Here is a 14,328-nt window from a genome sequence, read left to right as displayed (position 1 = left end):
GAGTAAAAATTATGATTTGACAGTAGTGACCAGGGTGTCCGTATATCCTTAAAAAGTCGTAAAATGTCTTAAATTTATTGGGAAAATGCAAGTTGGCCTTAAGTACGTTACAGGTCTTACATTTTGTCGTGGCAGGACTGTTTAATCTTGAAGAGTTAGGTAGTGTTTTTTTTCTCGAGGAATATTTCTGTTGGGTAAAAGTTTGAGTCAAGTGCAGACGTCTTTATTGTTTTCGCCACTTTCTCACTTCTTTTGCGAACCTACATCAGACTAAAGCAAACAAAATAAAAACTTTTAAGTTAGGCACTAAGGAGGTTGAGACTTTACAGAGCAACATGCAGTGTGAGAAGGACAAAGCTGCTGCTTAGAGCCACAAACAGACCCCAGAAATGTCAGTTTTTGAGATGTTTGATCATAATACAGCAGAATCCCCCAAAGACCCCCTGTGTTTATAGTATTTTTGCCTTAAATTCTATTCAAGATGGCCTTAAAACGTCTTGAATTTGACTTGCTGAATCCCGCAAATATCCTGTTAATATAAAAAACAAAAACATAATGTGATCTAATTTATTTTGTCAAATGGCAACAACAATAAAATCAGTTCTCCCATCTTATTAAAAGAACTTTTGAATCTGTAATGTTCAAAACTTTAGTGTAATAACTGTACCTAGCTCAGATCTTTTCATAATAAGCGCTTGTTTGCTTGGTTGCATTTCTTTTGCATTTCAGTCTGAATGTTTGCTTACTTTGTAGAAAGGGCAGTTGGGCCGGCCCATCCTGGACATGCCCTACTGGAACGCCAAGCCGTCACCCATGCCCAACATTGGTGCCAAATACGGACGAAAGGCCACCTGGATCGGCGCCAGCGGAGACCAGACGTTCCTGCGGATCGATGAGGCCCTCATCAACTCTCACGTCCTGGCTACTTCTGAGATCTTTGCCAGCAAGCACATCATTGGGCTTGTTCCATCCTCTGTGTCTGAGCCGCCTCCATTTAAATGTTTGCTGATCAACAAAATGGACGGAAGTTGCAGAACATTCAATGACTCTGAGCAGGAGGACCTGCAGGGGTTCGGCCTCTGTCTGGACCCGGTTTATGATGTCATATGGAGGTAAATCCTTGCAGTCTTTTAAATGAACAGCTTTTCAATATTTGCTTGATTATAAGACCTGGACTTTAAAATCTTTTAACCCCAACTATTTTTTGAAGGTTCCTGCCGGCTTCAAAAGAGATGTGGTGTTACAACGCAGTAATAGCCGATGCTAGGATGCCCTCTGCAACAGATCTACAGGCCCGTTGTAGCATTCTCAGTCCAGAACTTGCATTGCCCTCGGGATCCCATGCAACCACCACTCGTTCCCATGGAGCTCTACACATTCTTGGTAATCCTCATATTCCTGACATATTATTTAATAAACGCCTGTTAAGATCTCCAGTGATTTATTTATAATTTTTTTCATTATATGTAATTAAAAGTATTACCATGTCAGCATCTTGTAAAAATAAGTAACACCTGTTTTTTTTAAATCCTTGTAAATTTTATTATTATGCTGCGATATTGAGCTTTTTCTCACATTTTTAATTTTATCTCAAACCTACTGTTTTGTTTCAGCAAAATTAAAGTATTATTTGTGAGCTACGGGGTAAACTAACGTGATCAGAATTAGTTGACGTGCTGAAAAACTGGTTTTTTCGCTGCAGGTTGCCTGGATACATTAGCCGCCATGCAGGAGCTGAAGATGGGTGTAGCGAGCGCAGAAGAAGAAACCCAGGCAGTGATGAAGGTCTACTCAAAGGAGGACTACAGTGTTGTAAACCGCTTTGAAAGTAAGATGGAGTTAATGCTCAGAGTGAAAGCCAATGCACAGATTTTGGTTGTTGCATCCTTGAATTATTGAAAAAAATATCCAGAAATAAAAAGTTTTATGTCTTCAGTTTATAAACCAACCTATCAACATTTATTTGATTTATTTCACCTGGCATTTTTACTAGATTTTCTTTCTAGTCCTCCTGTTTAAAAGCTCTGTCCTTTCAGTCTGTTCAGTTTTGTTTGCTGGTTCTACACCACACATATTTGAAGCCTGATGGTTTGCACATTGTGCAAATCCATAAATATGTCAACGTGTCAGAGACTCCTGTTTTTCATTTATATTTTAAAAACTGTCTTGAATCGCTTCGAATCTGAAACTAGAGTACTAGGGAACCTTTCTGGAAAAACTCCAATAAACTCTGAGGAACCCGATTTAAAACTAATGGCTAATGAACTCTTTTTAGTCGGTATAGCTTAGCTTCATTGATGCCATGATTAATCTCATAGGTCACGGAGGTGGCTGGGGTTACTCGGCTCACTCTGTGGAGGCCATCCGTTTCTGTGCTGATGCCGACATCCTGCTGGGTGGGCTGGGCCTGTTCGGCGGACGAGGGGAGTACACCGCCAAGATCAAGGTGGGAAACTTTGGCAATTTTCTGTAAGAGCTGATCATTTAACCTCTTAACATGTGCTGCTTAGAGTATTTTGCACATATAGATGTTATTGGTAGTTGTAATGTAGTACTCAAACTCTTAAAAAAGAATAAGGAGAGACTCCTTTCTTAAACAAAATGTGTAGCTTTTTGAGCTGGGACCCGACGGAGGCGACCATGAGACAGATGGAGATCTGCTAGCTGAGACCGATGTTCTGGCTTATGATTGTGCTGCCAGGTACGAATAATGTTTCCTTGTTTGTTTTTTTTCCCCCTTAGTACATTAGGTTCCCCTTACTGACCTTTGATTTTTTTGTGATCTACCTTCTTGCATTGCTTAAATTGACAGTTCTTTTTGTTTCCAGGGAGAAATACGCCATGATGTTTGACGAGCCGGTGCTGCTGCAGCTGGGCTGGTGGTACGTGGCGTGGGCCAGAGTCTCTGGCCCTAGCAGCGACTGCGGTTCCCACGGACAGGCAACCATCACAACTGATGATGGGTGAAACATTATTGCATTTAAGCTAATAAATATATTTTAAACCCTTGAATTAGTGTATCAAATGTATGGTTGTTTTGCTTTTTTTAGTGTTGTCTTCCAGTTCAAAAGCTCCAAGAAATCCAACAATGGTACAGATGTTAATGCGGGTCAGATACCTCAGCTGCTTTACAGGCAAGCAGGCTACATTTCTACATTCTGTTGAAAGTTAATTAAGTATTGAAATGCCTGGAAAAAATATTCATATATTTTGCATTTTTCCACACTTTGTCTGAAAAAAGTATTAATTTGCTATGTATTTTTCCACTTTTTGTCACGTTTTAATCACAAACATAGTCCAACACAAAGTAAAACATAAATGTGAAGTAGGTGGAAAATCTGAAAAGTGTGTTGAGACTGAAAGCATTGCCCATTTTTGTCGTCATTGTCCTGTATTTAGCTCTCTCAATGTTTCTATCAATTGTGACAATTCTATCTTTCTCTGCTAAAGTAATGCATCCCCAAAGCATCATGCTGCCGCCACCATAATACTCAAAGTGTTACTTTTCCACCACATAATGTTTTGCATGTAGACCAACATGTACAATTTAGGTTTTATTACTTTCAAGGCTCTGTGTCTGCCTGTAGGTTTATCAAATTTCAATTTCAAATTCAAATCAACTTTATTTATATTGTGCATTTAAGAGCCACTGGGTAAATATAATAAAGGTTATTAATTTTGATGTTTAATACTAGGCTTCCATCCCATGATGGCAACGCTTCTAAAGGAAAACAGCAAACCAGTGAACCAGTTCATATCCTGAAGCGGTCGTTTGCTCGGACGGTCTCGGTGGTGAGCTTTTTTTTTTTTTATTTGTGTTTTGGTAATGACTATGTAAGTCTGTTTTTCTTCTTTTTTTTGCCACTGCTTTTGACTATCACTTTGCTTGTAGGAGTGTTTTGAGTCTCTGCTGAGTGTTCTTCACTGGAGCTGGACCACCCTGGTGTTGGGAGTGGAGGAGCTTCGAGGCCTGAAGGGTTTCCAATACACAGCAACACTGCTGGACCTGGAGAGACTCCGCTTTGTTGGCACGTGCTGCCTCCGCTTACTCAGGGTTTACATCTGTGAGATATTCCCCATTGCAGGTAGGGACGCCTGTAGAGTCTGGAAAATTGTGTTGTTTAATATAAATGTTTTTCAGGTCTAGATAAAAACAAAGTACAGAAACATGTTTTTTCACACTTTATTTTCTTTCTCAAATGCATTCATCCATTACATGTTCTTGGTTCCTATGTGTAGTCTTGAGCACAGGTGTCAAACGCCAGTCCTCAAGGGCCACTGCCCTGAAACTTTTAGATGTGCCTCTGCTGCACCACACCTGACTAGTATAATTAGGTCATTAGCAAGGCTCTGGAAAACTAATCTACACACGGAGGAGGTAATTAAGCCATTTCATTCCAGTGTTTTGTACCTGTGGCACATCTAAAAACTGCAGAACAGCGGCCCTTGAGGACTGGAGTTTGACACTCCTGATCCTGAGTTTTGTCCTCGAATGTCTAGAATTGCATAAAAACTTGTTGAACAAATCTAGAAAAAACATGCTTGCATAATAAGTATAAAATATTTAAATTGACAAATTGTAGGAACCTTGCATATTTAAAGACTTAGCACTGAAGTTAATAAGTTCCTCATTAACTTCTGTACTCTTGCTTTAAAATGGGGCTAAAAAGATTTGAGAACAAAATGCTCAAAACACATATTACTTGGAATGAAAAATGTTGAATATTTAACATTTCTTTGCAACACAGAAACTACTTAATCCGATTATAAGAATGATAATGCTCTATTCTGTCTTTGATTTACAGCCAGCACCAAAGCTGTGGTGGAGGAGTCCAGCAAGCTGGCCGAGTGTGTGGGAAAGACGCGCAGCCTGCTGAAGAAGATCCTGTCAGAAGGCATGGATAACTGCCTGACTAAACTGGATAATGACCCTCAGGGCTACCTGTCTCAGCCTCTTACCTTGCTGGAAGCTGTGCTGCAGGAGTGCCACAACACATTCACTGCTTGCTTTCACTCCTTCTACCCAACTCCAGCTCTGCAGTGGGCTTGTCTTTGTGATCTGCTTAACTGTCTAGACCAGGTAGGAGGATTTCATACTTCCAGAAGCTAAAATTACCTTCACTCTGAGAAAAAAAAAAATTCTCTCTCTCATTGTAATCCAGGACATTGCTGAGGCAAATTTTCGCACATCCAGCAGCCGTTTGCTGGCAGCTGTAATGTCAGCTCTTTGTAACACTTCAGTCAAGCTGACATCCATCTTGCCCATTGCATACGATGGAGAAGTGCTGTTGCGTTCATTAGTGAAGCAAGTCAGCACAGAGAATGACTCTGCCCTTGCTCATCGCTTCCCCCTGCTGGTGGCCCATATGGAGAAACTAAGCCATGTAAGTTTTGACAGCAGTGATACTCACCCTGTGAATAGATTTTCTTAAATCTTATTTAACCGTTTCTATGGAATTTGTTTTTATTATTTTAAATTTTTGGATAAGTGTGGAAAAACGAAAACCAATTACAGAGAAATGCTTATTAAATTATATGGAAATTACATATATTCTGGTCTTTTTTATTTTTTTTGACAATTCGTGAATTTAGTTTTGTCACAGTCACTAATAGGAAACCCAGTGATATACATGCTCATTCAAAATCACTTAAGGCTGTTTCACCTGTTTTGGGTTTTCAATTGGACTCATGGATACCAAAAAATTGATGCCAAAAAAAGGAATTAAAACAGCTACATATCCCAGTAACCCCAGGTTAAGAACTCGTCTTAAAAATAAAATCTGTATTTAGTAGTCGACTTCTCCATTTCACCAAATCATAGATTTGAATTTTCTATACTAAATCAGGAGCCAACTTGATTAATTTCATTTGTATAATTTCACGATTTCCGGGACATAAAGATAATAAAGTTAAAAAACTGTAAAATAGACCAAAATCTTCACATTTTAATTTAGACAAGTATGAAGTTTTCAAATGGAAAGAAAAATGTGTTTTAACTCAGTTATATAAGCATTTAAGAAAATTCCTATGTGTATCGTGGCTTACTGTTTCAGACCGAAGAGAACCTGATGGGTATGACCAGTTTCCGAGAAGTGCTGGAGAAGATGCTGGTGATCGTGGTGCTGCCGGTGAGGAAGACTCTGAGGAAGGAAGTCGAGCTGTTCTCCCCTCACCTGGTCTCCAACACCTGCGGGCTGCTGGCTTCCATCGTCTCTGAGCTCACCGCGTCCGCCATGGGCTCTGAGGTAGCTTCACATTCACTTCACATTCACTTCACTTCACTGAGAGCAACAAAACACAAACAACAAGAGCGTTTGCCTCGAGGCTTAGGTTTGACAAACACCTCACCCTCATCACGAGCTTTATGTTCACTCAGTGACCTGTTTTTTTGAGAGCACATACACAAAAGCAATCTTTAGTGCTTAACGTAACTTTGATATTTATGCTTTTTGCATTTTCATCTCATGTTTCTGTCTCTTTTAGTTTATCAAATGACTTGGATCTTCTTCCTCGTTCTTTAATCAAATGTCACACCCAGACCTTTTCTTCCCTCTACTTATTAGCGATCTTTTGCCATTTAATTCAATTTAAACTGTCACCAAACTAGCTTGTGACAGTAACGGACACTTTGTCCTTCCTGTTCTTAAAAAAACGGCAACAAACTGAAGGAGGGCGGGGGGCGGGGGGTCATTCTGCTGTCCTTTATGTTTTGATGAGTCATTAGATAGGAGTGGCCAAATGTTTGTCAGCCTTTCTTGCATGCACACTCCCTATTATTATCATCAGTCGCTGCAGTCAGGAATCTTGTTGCCATAGCAATGTCACTTGACAGCAGCCCCCCCACAGCAATGTTTTTCTCCTCAGTCTGTTGTCAGGGAAACAACTTTTTCCTCCCCAGTGTACCCGCTTATGTATCTCAGTAGTTGTCTGGTCCTTAAGTCTCATCAGGGTGGAAGAAATAGCAACTTTATTTTTTTTATAATCATTAGGAGATCAAGTTTATTTGATAGTATATTTTCATAGTTTTCTGTAATCCTGTCATTTGGAATCAGAGATTTCTTGTTGGTTTTTGGTTTTAATTACAGTACAGGCTTAACTTGCTAAAACAGTTTTAGCTAAATCCAATTTCTCTATAGTAGTTATAATTAAGAGCATTCCTTTTTAGCCTTTCTGTCATAAATCACCATTATTTATTTTAGTAGCAGAAGAGATCTCACTGTCTGTGGTCTATGAGAGTCGTTGTTGTAAATCATAATTCACTTTTATCTTAAAACAAAGACAAAATAATTGAGTTGATATTTTGAACTCAATTGGCATCTCGTATTGGTTATCAGCTATAAAGGCAATATGTATTGGATATATTGTAGGTACCCAAATGTTTTGTATAAGTTCATCCCTAGTTGTATATTGTATTTATTTCTTTAACATTCGACCTGATCCATGTCACTTATTATATACCTTTTTGCCTTGCTATAACCATTGTCACTAATTTCTTAATAAACTCAAACTGTTGGATACATGTCTTAGTATGTGCTTCTTTTATTAGGTTGATGGACTGAACTCTCTCCACTCTGTGAAAGCATCTCCAAACCGCTTCACCAAAACAAGCCAAGGTCGCAGCTGGAACACAGGCAACGGCTCCCCAGACGCCATCTGTCTGACGGTGGACAAGCCGGGCGTTGTGTTGGTCGGGGTCTGTGTCTACGGAGGAGGGGGCATCCATGAGTATGAGCTGGAGGTGCTGGCTGATGATGTAAGCACTCATAAATCTTTTCTGCCTTGATTAGCTTTTCATAACTCTTAGCTGTGTTGTTGCTAGGCCGGTTTAAATAAAAAAAAGAAGTATTTCCAACTTTTGTACACGTGTCCTTCAGGCACAGACGGAACACCCTGGCGACTCAACGCATTCTCACAGGTGGACGTCTTTAGAGCTGGTGAAGGGCACCTACAGCACTGATGACTCTCCCAGCGATATTGCGGAGATCCGCCTGGACAAGGCAGTGCCGCTAAAGGTACTTGATCATTCTGGAACAGGCCGTTTAGGGGTTTCTGTCAAGCTTCAAAGATCTGCAACCGAGTGTTAAAGTGTAAATTATTTTCTGCTGTAGGAAGGGGTGAAATATGCTGTTCGGTTGCGTAACTACGGCAGCAGGACAGCCAATGGGGACGGAGGTATGACAACAGTGCAGTGCTCAGATGGCGTTTCCTTCACCTTCAGCACTTGCAGCTTGAGTAGCAATGGAACCAATCAGACCAGGGGTCAGATCCCTCAGATTCTCTACTACAGGTAAACACAGAGCCAATCTATTCTTGAATATCGTCTACAAAGTTGCTTTTTATTTAACGCATTTGTTTAATAACTGAAGGAGTGAATATGATGGAGACCTCCAGTCTCAGTTGCTCAGCAAAGCCAATGAGGAGGACAAGAACTGTAGCAGAGCTCTGTCTGTGGTTAGTGCTGTGGTCAGAGCTGCAAAGGACCTTCTCCACAGGGCTTTTGCAGTTGATGGTAAGTGCAAAAGCTAATATGATGGAGAAATTTTGGAGCTGAAGACATATGCATTCAGATTTTTTACAGTAGCTGTCCTTTCGTCTTTGCAGCTGATGATATTCCAGAGCTGTTAAGTTCTTCCAGCCTCTTCTCCATGCTGCTGCCACTCATTCTGGCCTACATTGGACCTGTTGCTGCCTCTGTGCCAAAGGTGGAAGCTACAAGCTTTGAGCAGTGCTACCAAAAAATCCTTTAATTGATATCATGAGTTATAATGTCTCCTCTTCCTCTTACAGGCTGCTGTTGAGGTATTTGGCCTAGTTCAAGAGCTGCTACCCGCCGTTTCTGCCCTCAACCAAAAATACGCCCCGCCCTCCTTTAACCCCAACCAATCCACTGACAGCACTACCGGCAACCAGCCTGAGATCGGCCTGTCGGCTTGCACCACTTCAAACCACTACTCTGTGATCGAGAGCGACCACCCTTACAAGCAAGCTGGGGTCACACAATATAGGGTACTTCACCTTTTAACCATACCAATAAATCATCAAAACATGCAGCGAGGCGTTTAAATCGTTATTTCTGCTTTCAGGTCTCCTTCCCAGACTGTGTTCGGTGGACCACCATAGAGTTTGATCCGCAATGCGGAACTGCGCAGCCGGAGGACGCCCTTCGGCTGCTCATCCCCAGCCGCACGCTCCACCTGTCAAACCTGGGCGGGAAGCCTTTGATCCACGACACCATCAACACATGGACTGAACTTAGGAAGTTCTCAGGCTCCACTGGCTGGCCCACCACTGTGCTGGTGCTTCCAGGTGAGATTATTATATCTGGGAAAAGCAGTTCTTGTTTTTAAAAAAATCGTAATTAGGGTTCCTACATAGTCTGGTAAGGCCTGGAATTTGACTTTCGGGTTTTCCAGGTTTCGATGAGTTTAGATAAATGTTTCTTTTCTTATGTGTGTCCATTATTCCTTATGTTCTTTCCTTCTATCCTTTCTGTCCTTTCCTTTCCTAGTGTCCTTCTCCTGTCCTTTCTCTCACAAGTTCTTCCTTACTCCATTCCTCTGTTCCTTGTGCCCTTACTTCTATCCCTCTTGGGGTTTTTCCTTCCTATCCTCCCTACTTTCCTGTTGTCTTGCATCCATTCCTTTCTTGTGTCCTTCCTCCCTTCTTTCTCCCTTTTTTCCATCTATATGTATTTCTTTTCTTTCTTGTTTCCTTCCTCTCACTCCTTTTTGTATACTTTTGTTTTTTCTTCCTGAGGTTCATTCTCCCTTACTTCCTTGTGTCTTGTTTCCATGTTTCCCCAGACACCATATCCCTTATTCTGGTAGCATATGCAAACCCTGTCTTCTGTTCCTACAAGGTTTGACAAATAATGAACACAAAGTGTTATGTTACTACTTTGTCAATACTAATCTAACAGGACAGCAGCTATTAGCCTCAGGTCTGTGTGACACTGCTGATGTCCGTCCGAGCTCAGGAGGGTTGCCACAATCGTGCTGTGAGGATTTAAATACAATCGTGAAATAGTCAATTATGTTGTGATGTCAAGTATCAGAAAGGATGGGACAAATATTATAGGAGGCAGGAAACACACATGCTTTCTTGGTACAGTTTAATAATAGTATTGCCAGCATCTCAGACAAAGAATGTGGTAGAAAAATGAATCACTGTCAAGCTAAAGACAGTAGTTCAGTAGTATGTTTTTCATTTATCAGTCAGTGAGTATTCTTAGCTGTACATGAGATTATTATACAGCCTTTGTCACAGGCATCTTGCTGAATATATAAATCTCTTAATTTCAATTCCTTCTCTCCCTTCAGGAAACGAAGTTCTCTTTTCACTGGAAACGGCCTCAGACTACGTGAAAGACGAAAAAGCTTGCTTCTACGGCTTTAAGTGTGTGGCTATCGGATATGAATTCAATCCCGGTCCCGATGAGGTAAAGACACAAAGTTTCACTGAAACAATTCTACAGGGGATTCAGTAAAAAAAAAAAACCCCACACTATCAAGATGACACCCAGTTGAACTTTCAAATTAAAATGAGAGTGGCAAAAAAGAAATCGCACATCTTAGCATTTTACATGTTTTAAGTGCTTGCATCACTTAAATATTTGCAAAGCTGTGACCCAAACTGTTTGTGACACATTATGAACTGCGGTTTTGTTTCTGGTATTCCAGGTCAACCAATTAATAATTTTCAGTTTCATAGAAAAATTCTGATTTTCTTTCTTTCCCTCTACACTCTGTGCTTAAAATGTTCTGCACTCTGGTCCACTGCAAGTCTGAACACTGGTTGGATGTTGTGGCTTGTTGACAACGTTCTGTTAAAGGTGAACGCGAACTCTCATCCAATTGTTTTTGGGCTTTCAGGGTATAATCCAGTTAGAGAAAGAGCTGGCATTCCTGGGCAGCGTGTGTGCTGCAGCTTTAATGAAGAAAGATTTAGCCCTCCCTATTGGTATGAAAAACGGAGCATAATGGATTTTTCTTGTCCCTTATGACTATTTTTAATAAATCTGTTTTTCTATTTTTAAGTATCAATCTATGTTTTATCCTGTTTCTAATTTAGGAAACGAGTTGGAGGAAGACCTTGAGATTCTTGAGGAAGCCTCCCTTCAGGTATGTTAGCTGTAAAATGAATCCTGAGGTGTGTTAAATGTAAAAGTATACATTTCTTAAGCACTTACATTTTTTTACCTCACATTCCTAGGTGTGTAAGTCCCACTCAGGGATTCTGGGGAAAGGTCTGGCTCTCTCTCATTCTCCTACCATACTGGAGGCCCTTGAGGGCAATCTGCCCCTCCACATCCAAACAAACGAGCACTCTTTTCTGGAGGACTTTATCACCTGTGTATCAAACTCAAGCGGAGGGCGACTAGCCAGGTGTGTAGCTGCTCTTTGATGCTGACAAATCAACTCAAGTCATTTTATTGCCATTGTACTGTTTTGCTGAAATCAAAAACACACTAGAGTGAGAATAAATAGATTGTAGGAGAACAGCAAACAGATCAAATATATGAAACAAGAGCCCTCTAATGCCATTTTTAGCTTTCCTCACTATGCTGCAGGTCCCAAAGCATCTCCTCAGAGCAAAACAAAACTTATATTGCACTACAAATCTGAAACAAACTTCTGGAAAACTACAAAACAGCTGAAATAGTTTAGTTCTTTTAAATCAAGGCTAAAAATCCACCTGTTTAGAATTGTCTTCGAGTAGTACTAACCGGAACATTGATCAACATATTTGATGTGTTTTGATCATTTTAATGATGGCATTTGACAAAATATATTGTTTCTTGCTTGTGCCATAATTGATGTTTTTATGATGTAAGTCACTGTGAACTGCCTTGTTGCTGAAATGTGCTGTGCAGATAAACTTGACTTAAATTCTTTCAACTTTTTGCTTTGTCCAGATGGCTGCAGCCTGACTCTTATGCAGATCCTCAAAAGACCTCTCTGATCCTGAACAAAGATGATATCCGCTGTGGATGGCCAGCCACTGTGGTCGTACAGACTAAGGATCAGTATGGGGATGTGGTTCATGTTCCCAACATGAAGGTAAGGATATGCTTTTTTTTTTTTATTTCCTCCTTTTGGGAAAATTTAGATTTTAGTGGCTTATTAATGTGTAATATTGTTATTTTGCCCAATTAGACAAAGTTTTTATCTTCTTTACCTGTAGGTAGAGGTAAAGGCTGTTCCAGTTTCCCAGAAGAAGTCGGTTCAAACAGACAATATGAAGAAGCTGCAGAGGCTTCCTGGAAGCTCCTCTCCTTCGTCCTCCGGCCCTGACCTCACCTTTGGAGGCCTGCCAACACCTAAGCTGGAAGCCACCTATGAGCCGGTCATAGTGAAAGAAGCTCGATACATTGCCATTACTATGATGAAGGTCAGCAGCATGACTCACTCACTCTCCATTTATATTTTCATTTCGTCAAAAAGGGTTGTGGATTCTTGAAGGAGGGATCTGATTGCTTGTCAGTTAGGTGAGGGTTCCATATGTATGTTTTTTTCTTAATTGATTTAGTTTGTCTCCTGCTTTTTTAATCAGCAGGTAAGGCTTTCTAAAGATTAATCAGTGATTAGTCAGAAAACTGCAATCGGTTCATCTATTGTATAAAACTACACTTAGTTGACCGCTTTCTTTCTATCTGCACACCTCAAAATAAAGAAGAGTGCCAATCCCACATTTTTTGCAGATAGGGAACACTTTTAAAGGAAAAAATTGTGTAATTATGACATATTCTTGGTTTCAAAACCTGCCAACGTTTCTAAATCCAGTTCTTTCCATGACTTACTGTTAATTTGGGCAATCTCAATTAAAATCGTCTTTCTAGAATCTTTTCAAACCTTTGGCTCATGCTATCTGTATTTCCTTCGCTCATTAAAAACTTTCTTACCACAGAAAAGTATTGTTATCTCATCCTGTTATTTTCTTGGTGATGTGTCCAGGGATCTAAAATTAAAAAAAGAAAAAAGAACGGCATTCGTTTAGTTTTCAACTGGCCAGTTACCGAGTAGTAATTGGCCAGATGTCAGAGTAAAATTATCATCATAACTACCTGAGGAAATAACATTTAATACAAAGATTACAGAAAGTACAGTTTGGTTACCTTCAAACTCATTTTCTACATTTAGGTGTATGAAAACTACTCTTTTGAGGAGCTGCGTTTTGCTTCTCCCACCCCAAAGAGGTAAGCAGCAGCATGCAGACCACACTTTCCACTGAGTTGCAGCGCTCTCACTGATTCCTCCCTCAACAGACCCAGTGAGAACATGCTCATCCGTGCCAACACCGACGGGACCTACAGCGCTAACTGGACCCCAGGAGCCGTCGGCCTCTATACAATCCATGTCACCATCGATGGCATTGAAATAGGTATTCACCTATTGGTGTAACTTTGAGCATATTCTGTGAACGCTCGGATTAACATCTGTGCAGTGTGTGCCTGAGTTCTGAATCGTTTTTTATTTAAGATGCTGGGTTGGAGGTAGAAGTCAAAGATCCTCCAAAAGGGATGATACCACCTGGGACTCAGATGGTGAAGCAAAAGGCTGAACCTCAGCCTAGCAAGGTGAGTTTTATTTTTCTTTCTGTTGAACATAAACACACACACACACACACACACACAAATAAAATGTTTTAGAGCATCTAAAACAAGAATTATTTGTTTTTTTCAATCCATTGTCTTACACCTGCTTATCCCAGCTGTCACTGGACGATAGGCGGGGTACACCCTGCTTGTCTGTTACTGGGAAACACAAAGATTCCTGACGATAACCCTAAACGCAATTACCTAAGGGAAATTTAGAGTTACCAATTAAGTTACAGTCTTGGTTTTGGAGGAAGCTGGAGTGCCTATGATGCACAGGGAAAACTTGCAAAAACATGTCTGAAGAGTTCACATTTAGGTTGGATTACTCTGTTTTGAGCCCAACGGTGTTTTAATAAATGTATTGACATATTCAGGATTTAAGTTATAACGTATATTAAGTATTAAGTACCTTTTGATTTGAGACTGCTTTGCTTAACTCAAAAAGTGCATTTTAATGTATAGCAACTCTTGTCTAGACCATTTTGAATCCCAGAGTAAACAAAAATACCCATTTATATCCAGTAGGTGAGGAAAAAGAAGAGACAAGTTTGATTTGAATCTTTAAAAAAAACAAAACAAACAAAAACATTTGTAGCATGTTGTCCAGAGAAAATTCAGAATCAAGGCCTGAATGTGAGTTAGTTTGTTGATACTGAGGGATAAGTTGCCATTTAAGCTGGAAAGATCTTAAAGAATATGCCTTCAACTAATAAGATCCAATTTGATTTCAT

At 40.2% G+C, this 14,328-nt stretch overlaps 1 protein-coding gene across 14 annotated transcripts in view; it reads left to right on the top strand.

Annotated features, from left to right (window-relative positions):
- The window catches only part of mycbp2 (MYC binding protein 2, E3 ubiquitin protein ligase), a 72,794-nt gene that overhangs the window by 30,871 nt on the left and 27,595 nt on the right, over positions 1 to 14,328 (top strand). For all 14 annotated transcript variants that reach the window (XM_023336829.1, XM_023336837.1, XM_023336824.1 and 11 more), the window contains 28 exons: positions 754 to 1,112; positions 1,211 to 1,383; positions 1,703 to 1,828; positions 2,319 to 2,446; positions 2,610 to 2,701; positions 2,829 to 2,963; positions 3,051 to 3,134; positions 3,696 to 3,792; positions 3,893 to 4,085; positions 4,806 to 5,080; positions 5,163 to 5,384; positions 6,054 to 6,245; positions 7,547 to 7,753; positions 7,875 to 8,012; positions 8,109 to 8,287; positions 8,367 to 8,509; positions 8,602 to 8,702; positions 8,788 to 9,006; positions 9,084 to 9,306; positions 10,320 to 10,438; positions 10,872 to 10,959; positions 11,071 to 11,120; positions 11,212 to 11,384; positions 11,915 to 12,059; positions 12,184 to 12,390; positions 13,140 to 13,195; positions 13,265 to 13,380; positions 13,479 to 13,576. In XM_023336829.1, coding sequence (XP_023192597.1) covers positions 754 to 1,112; positions 1,211 to 1,383; positions 1,703 to 1,828; positions 2,319 to 2,446; positions 2,610 to 2,701; positions 2,829 to 2,963; positions 3,051 to 3,134; positions 3,696 to 3,792; positions 3,893 to 4,085; positions 4,806 to 5,080; positions 5,163 to 5,384; positions 6,054 to 6,245; positions 7,547 to 7,753; positions 7,875 to 8,012; positions 8,109 to 8,287; positions 8,367 to 8,509; positions 8,602 to 8,702; positions 8,788 to 9,006; positions 9,084 to 9,306; positions 10,320 to 10,438; positions 10,872 to 10,959; positions 11,071 to 11,120; positions 11,212 to 11,384; positions 11,915 to 12,059; positions 12,184 to 12,390; positions 13,140 to 13,195; positions 13,265 to 13,380; positions 13,479 to 13,576 — 4,338 coding nt within the window. The remainder of the gene's footprint in view (positions 1 to 753; positions 1,113 to 1,210; positions 1,384 to 1,702; positions 1,829 to 2,318; positions 2,447 to 2,609; positions 2,702 to 2,828; positions 2,964 to 3,050; positions 3,135 to 3,695; positions 3,793 to 3,892; positions 4,086 to 4,805; positions 5,081 to 5,162; positions 5,385 to 6,053; positions 6,246 to 7,546; positions 7,754 to 7,874; positions 8,013 to 8,108; positions 8,288 to 8,366; positions 8,510 to 8,601; positions 8,703 to 8,787; positions 9,007 to 9,083; positions 9,307 to 10,319; positions 10,439 to 10,871; positions 10,960 to 11,070; positions 11,121 to 11,211; positions 11,385 to 11,914; positions 12,060 to 12,183; positions 12,391 to 13,139; positions 13,196 to 13,264; positions 13,381 to 13,478; positions 13,577 to 14,328) is intronic.

This window comes from Xiphophorus maculatus, chromosome 7 (assembly GCF_002775205.1).
Source record: "Xiphophorus maculatus strain JP 163 A chromosome 7, X_maculatus-5.0-male, whole genome shotgun sequence".
NCBI classification, from domain to species: Eukaryota; Metazoa; Chordata; class Actinopteri; order Cyprinodontiformes; family Poeciliidae; genus Xiphophorus; species Xiphophorus maculatus.
The sequence above is the reverse complement of the archived record's forward strand: the minus strand, read 5'-3'. Positions and strand labels throughout refer to the sequence as shown.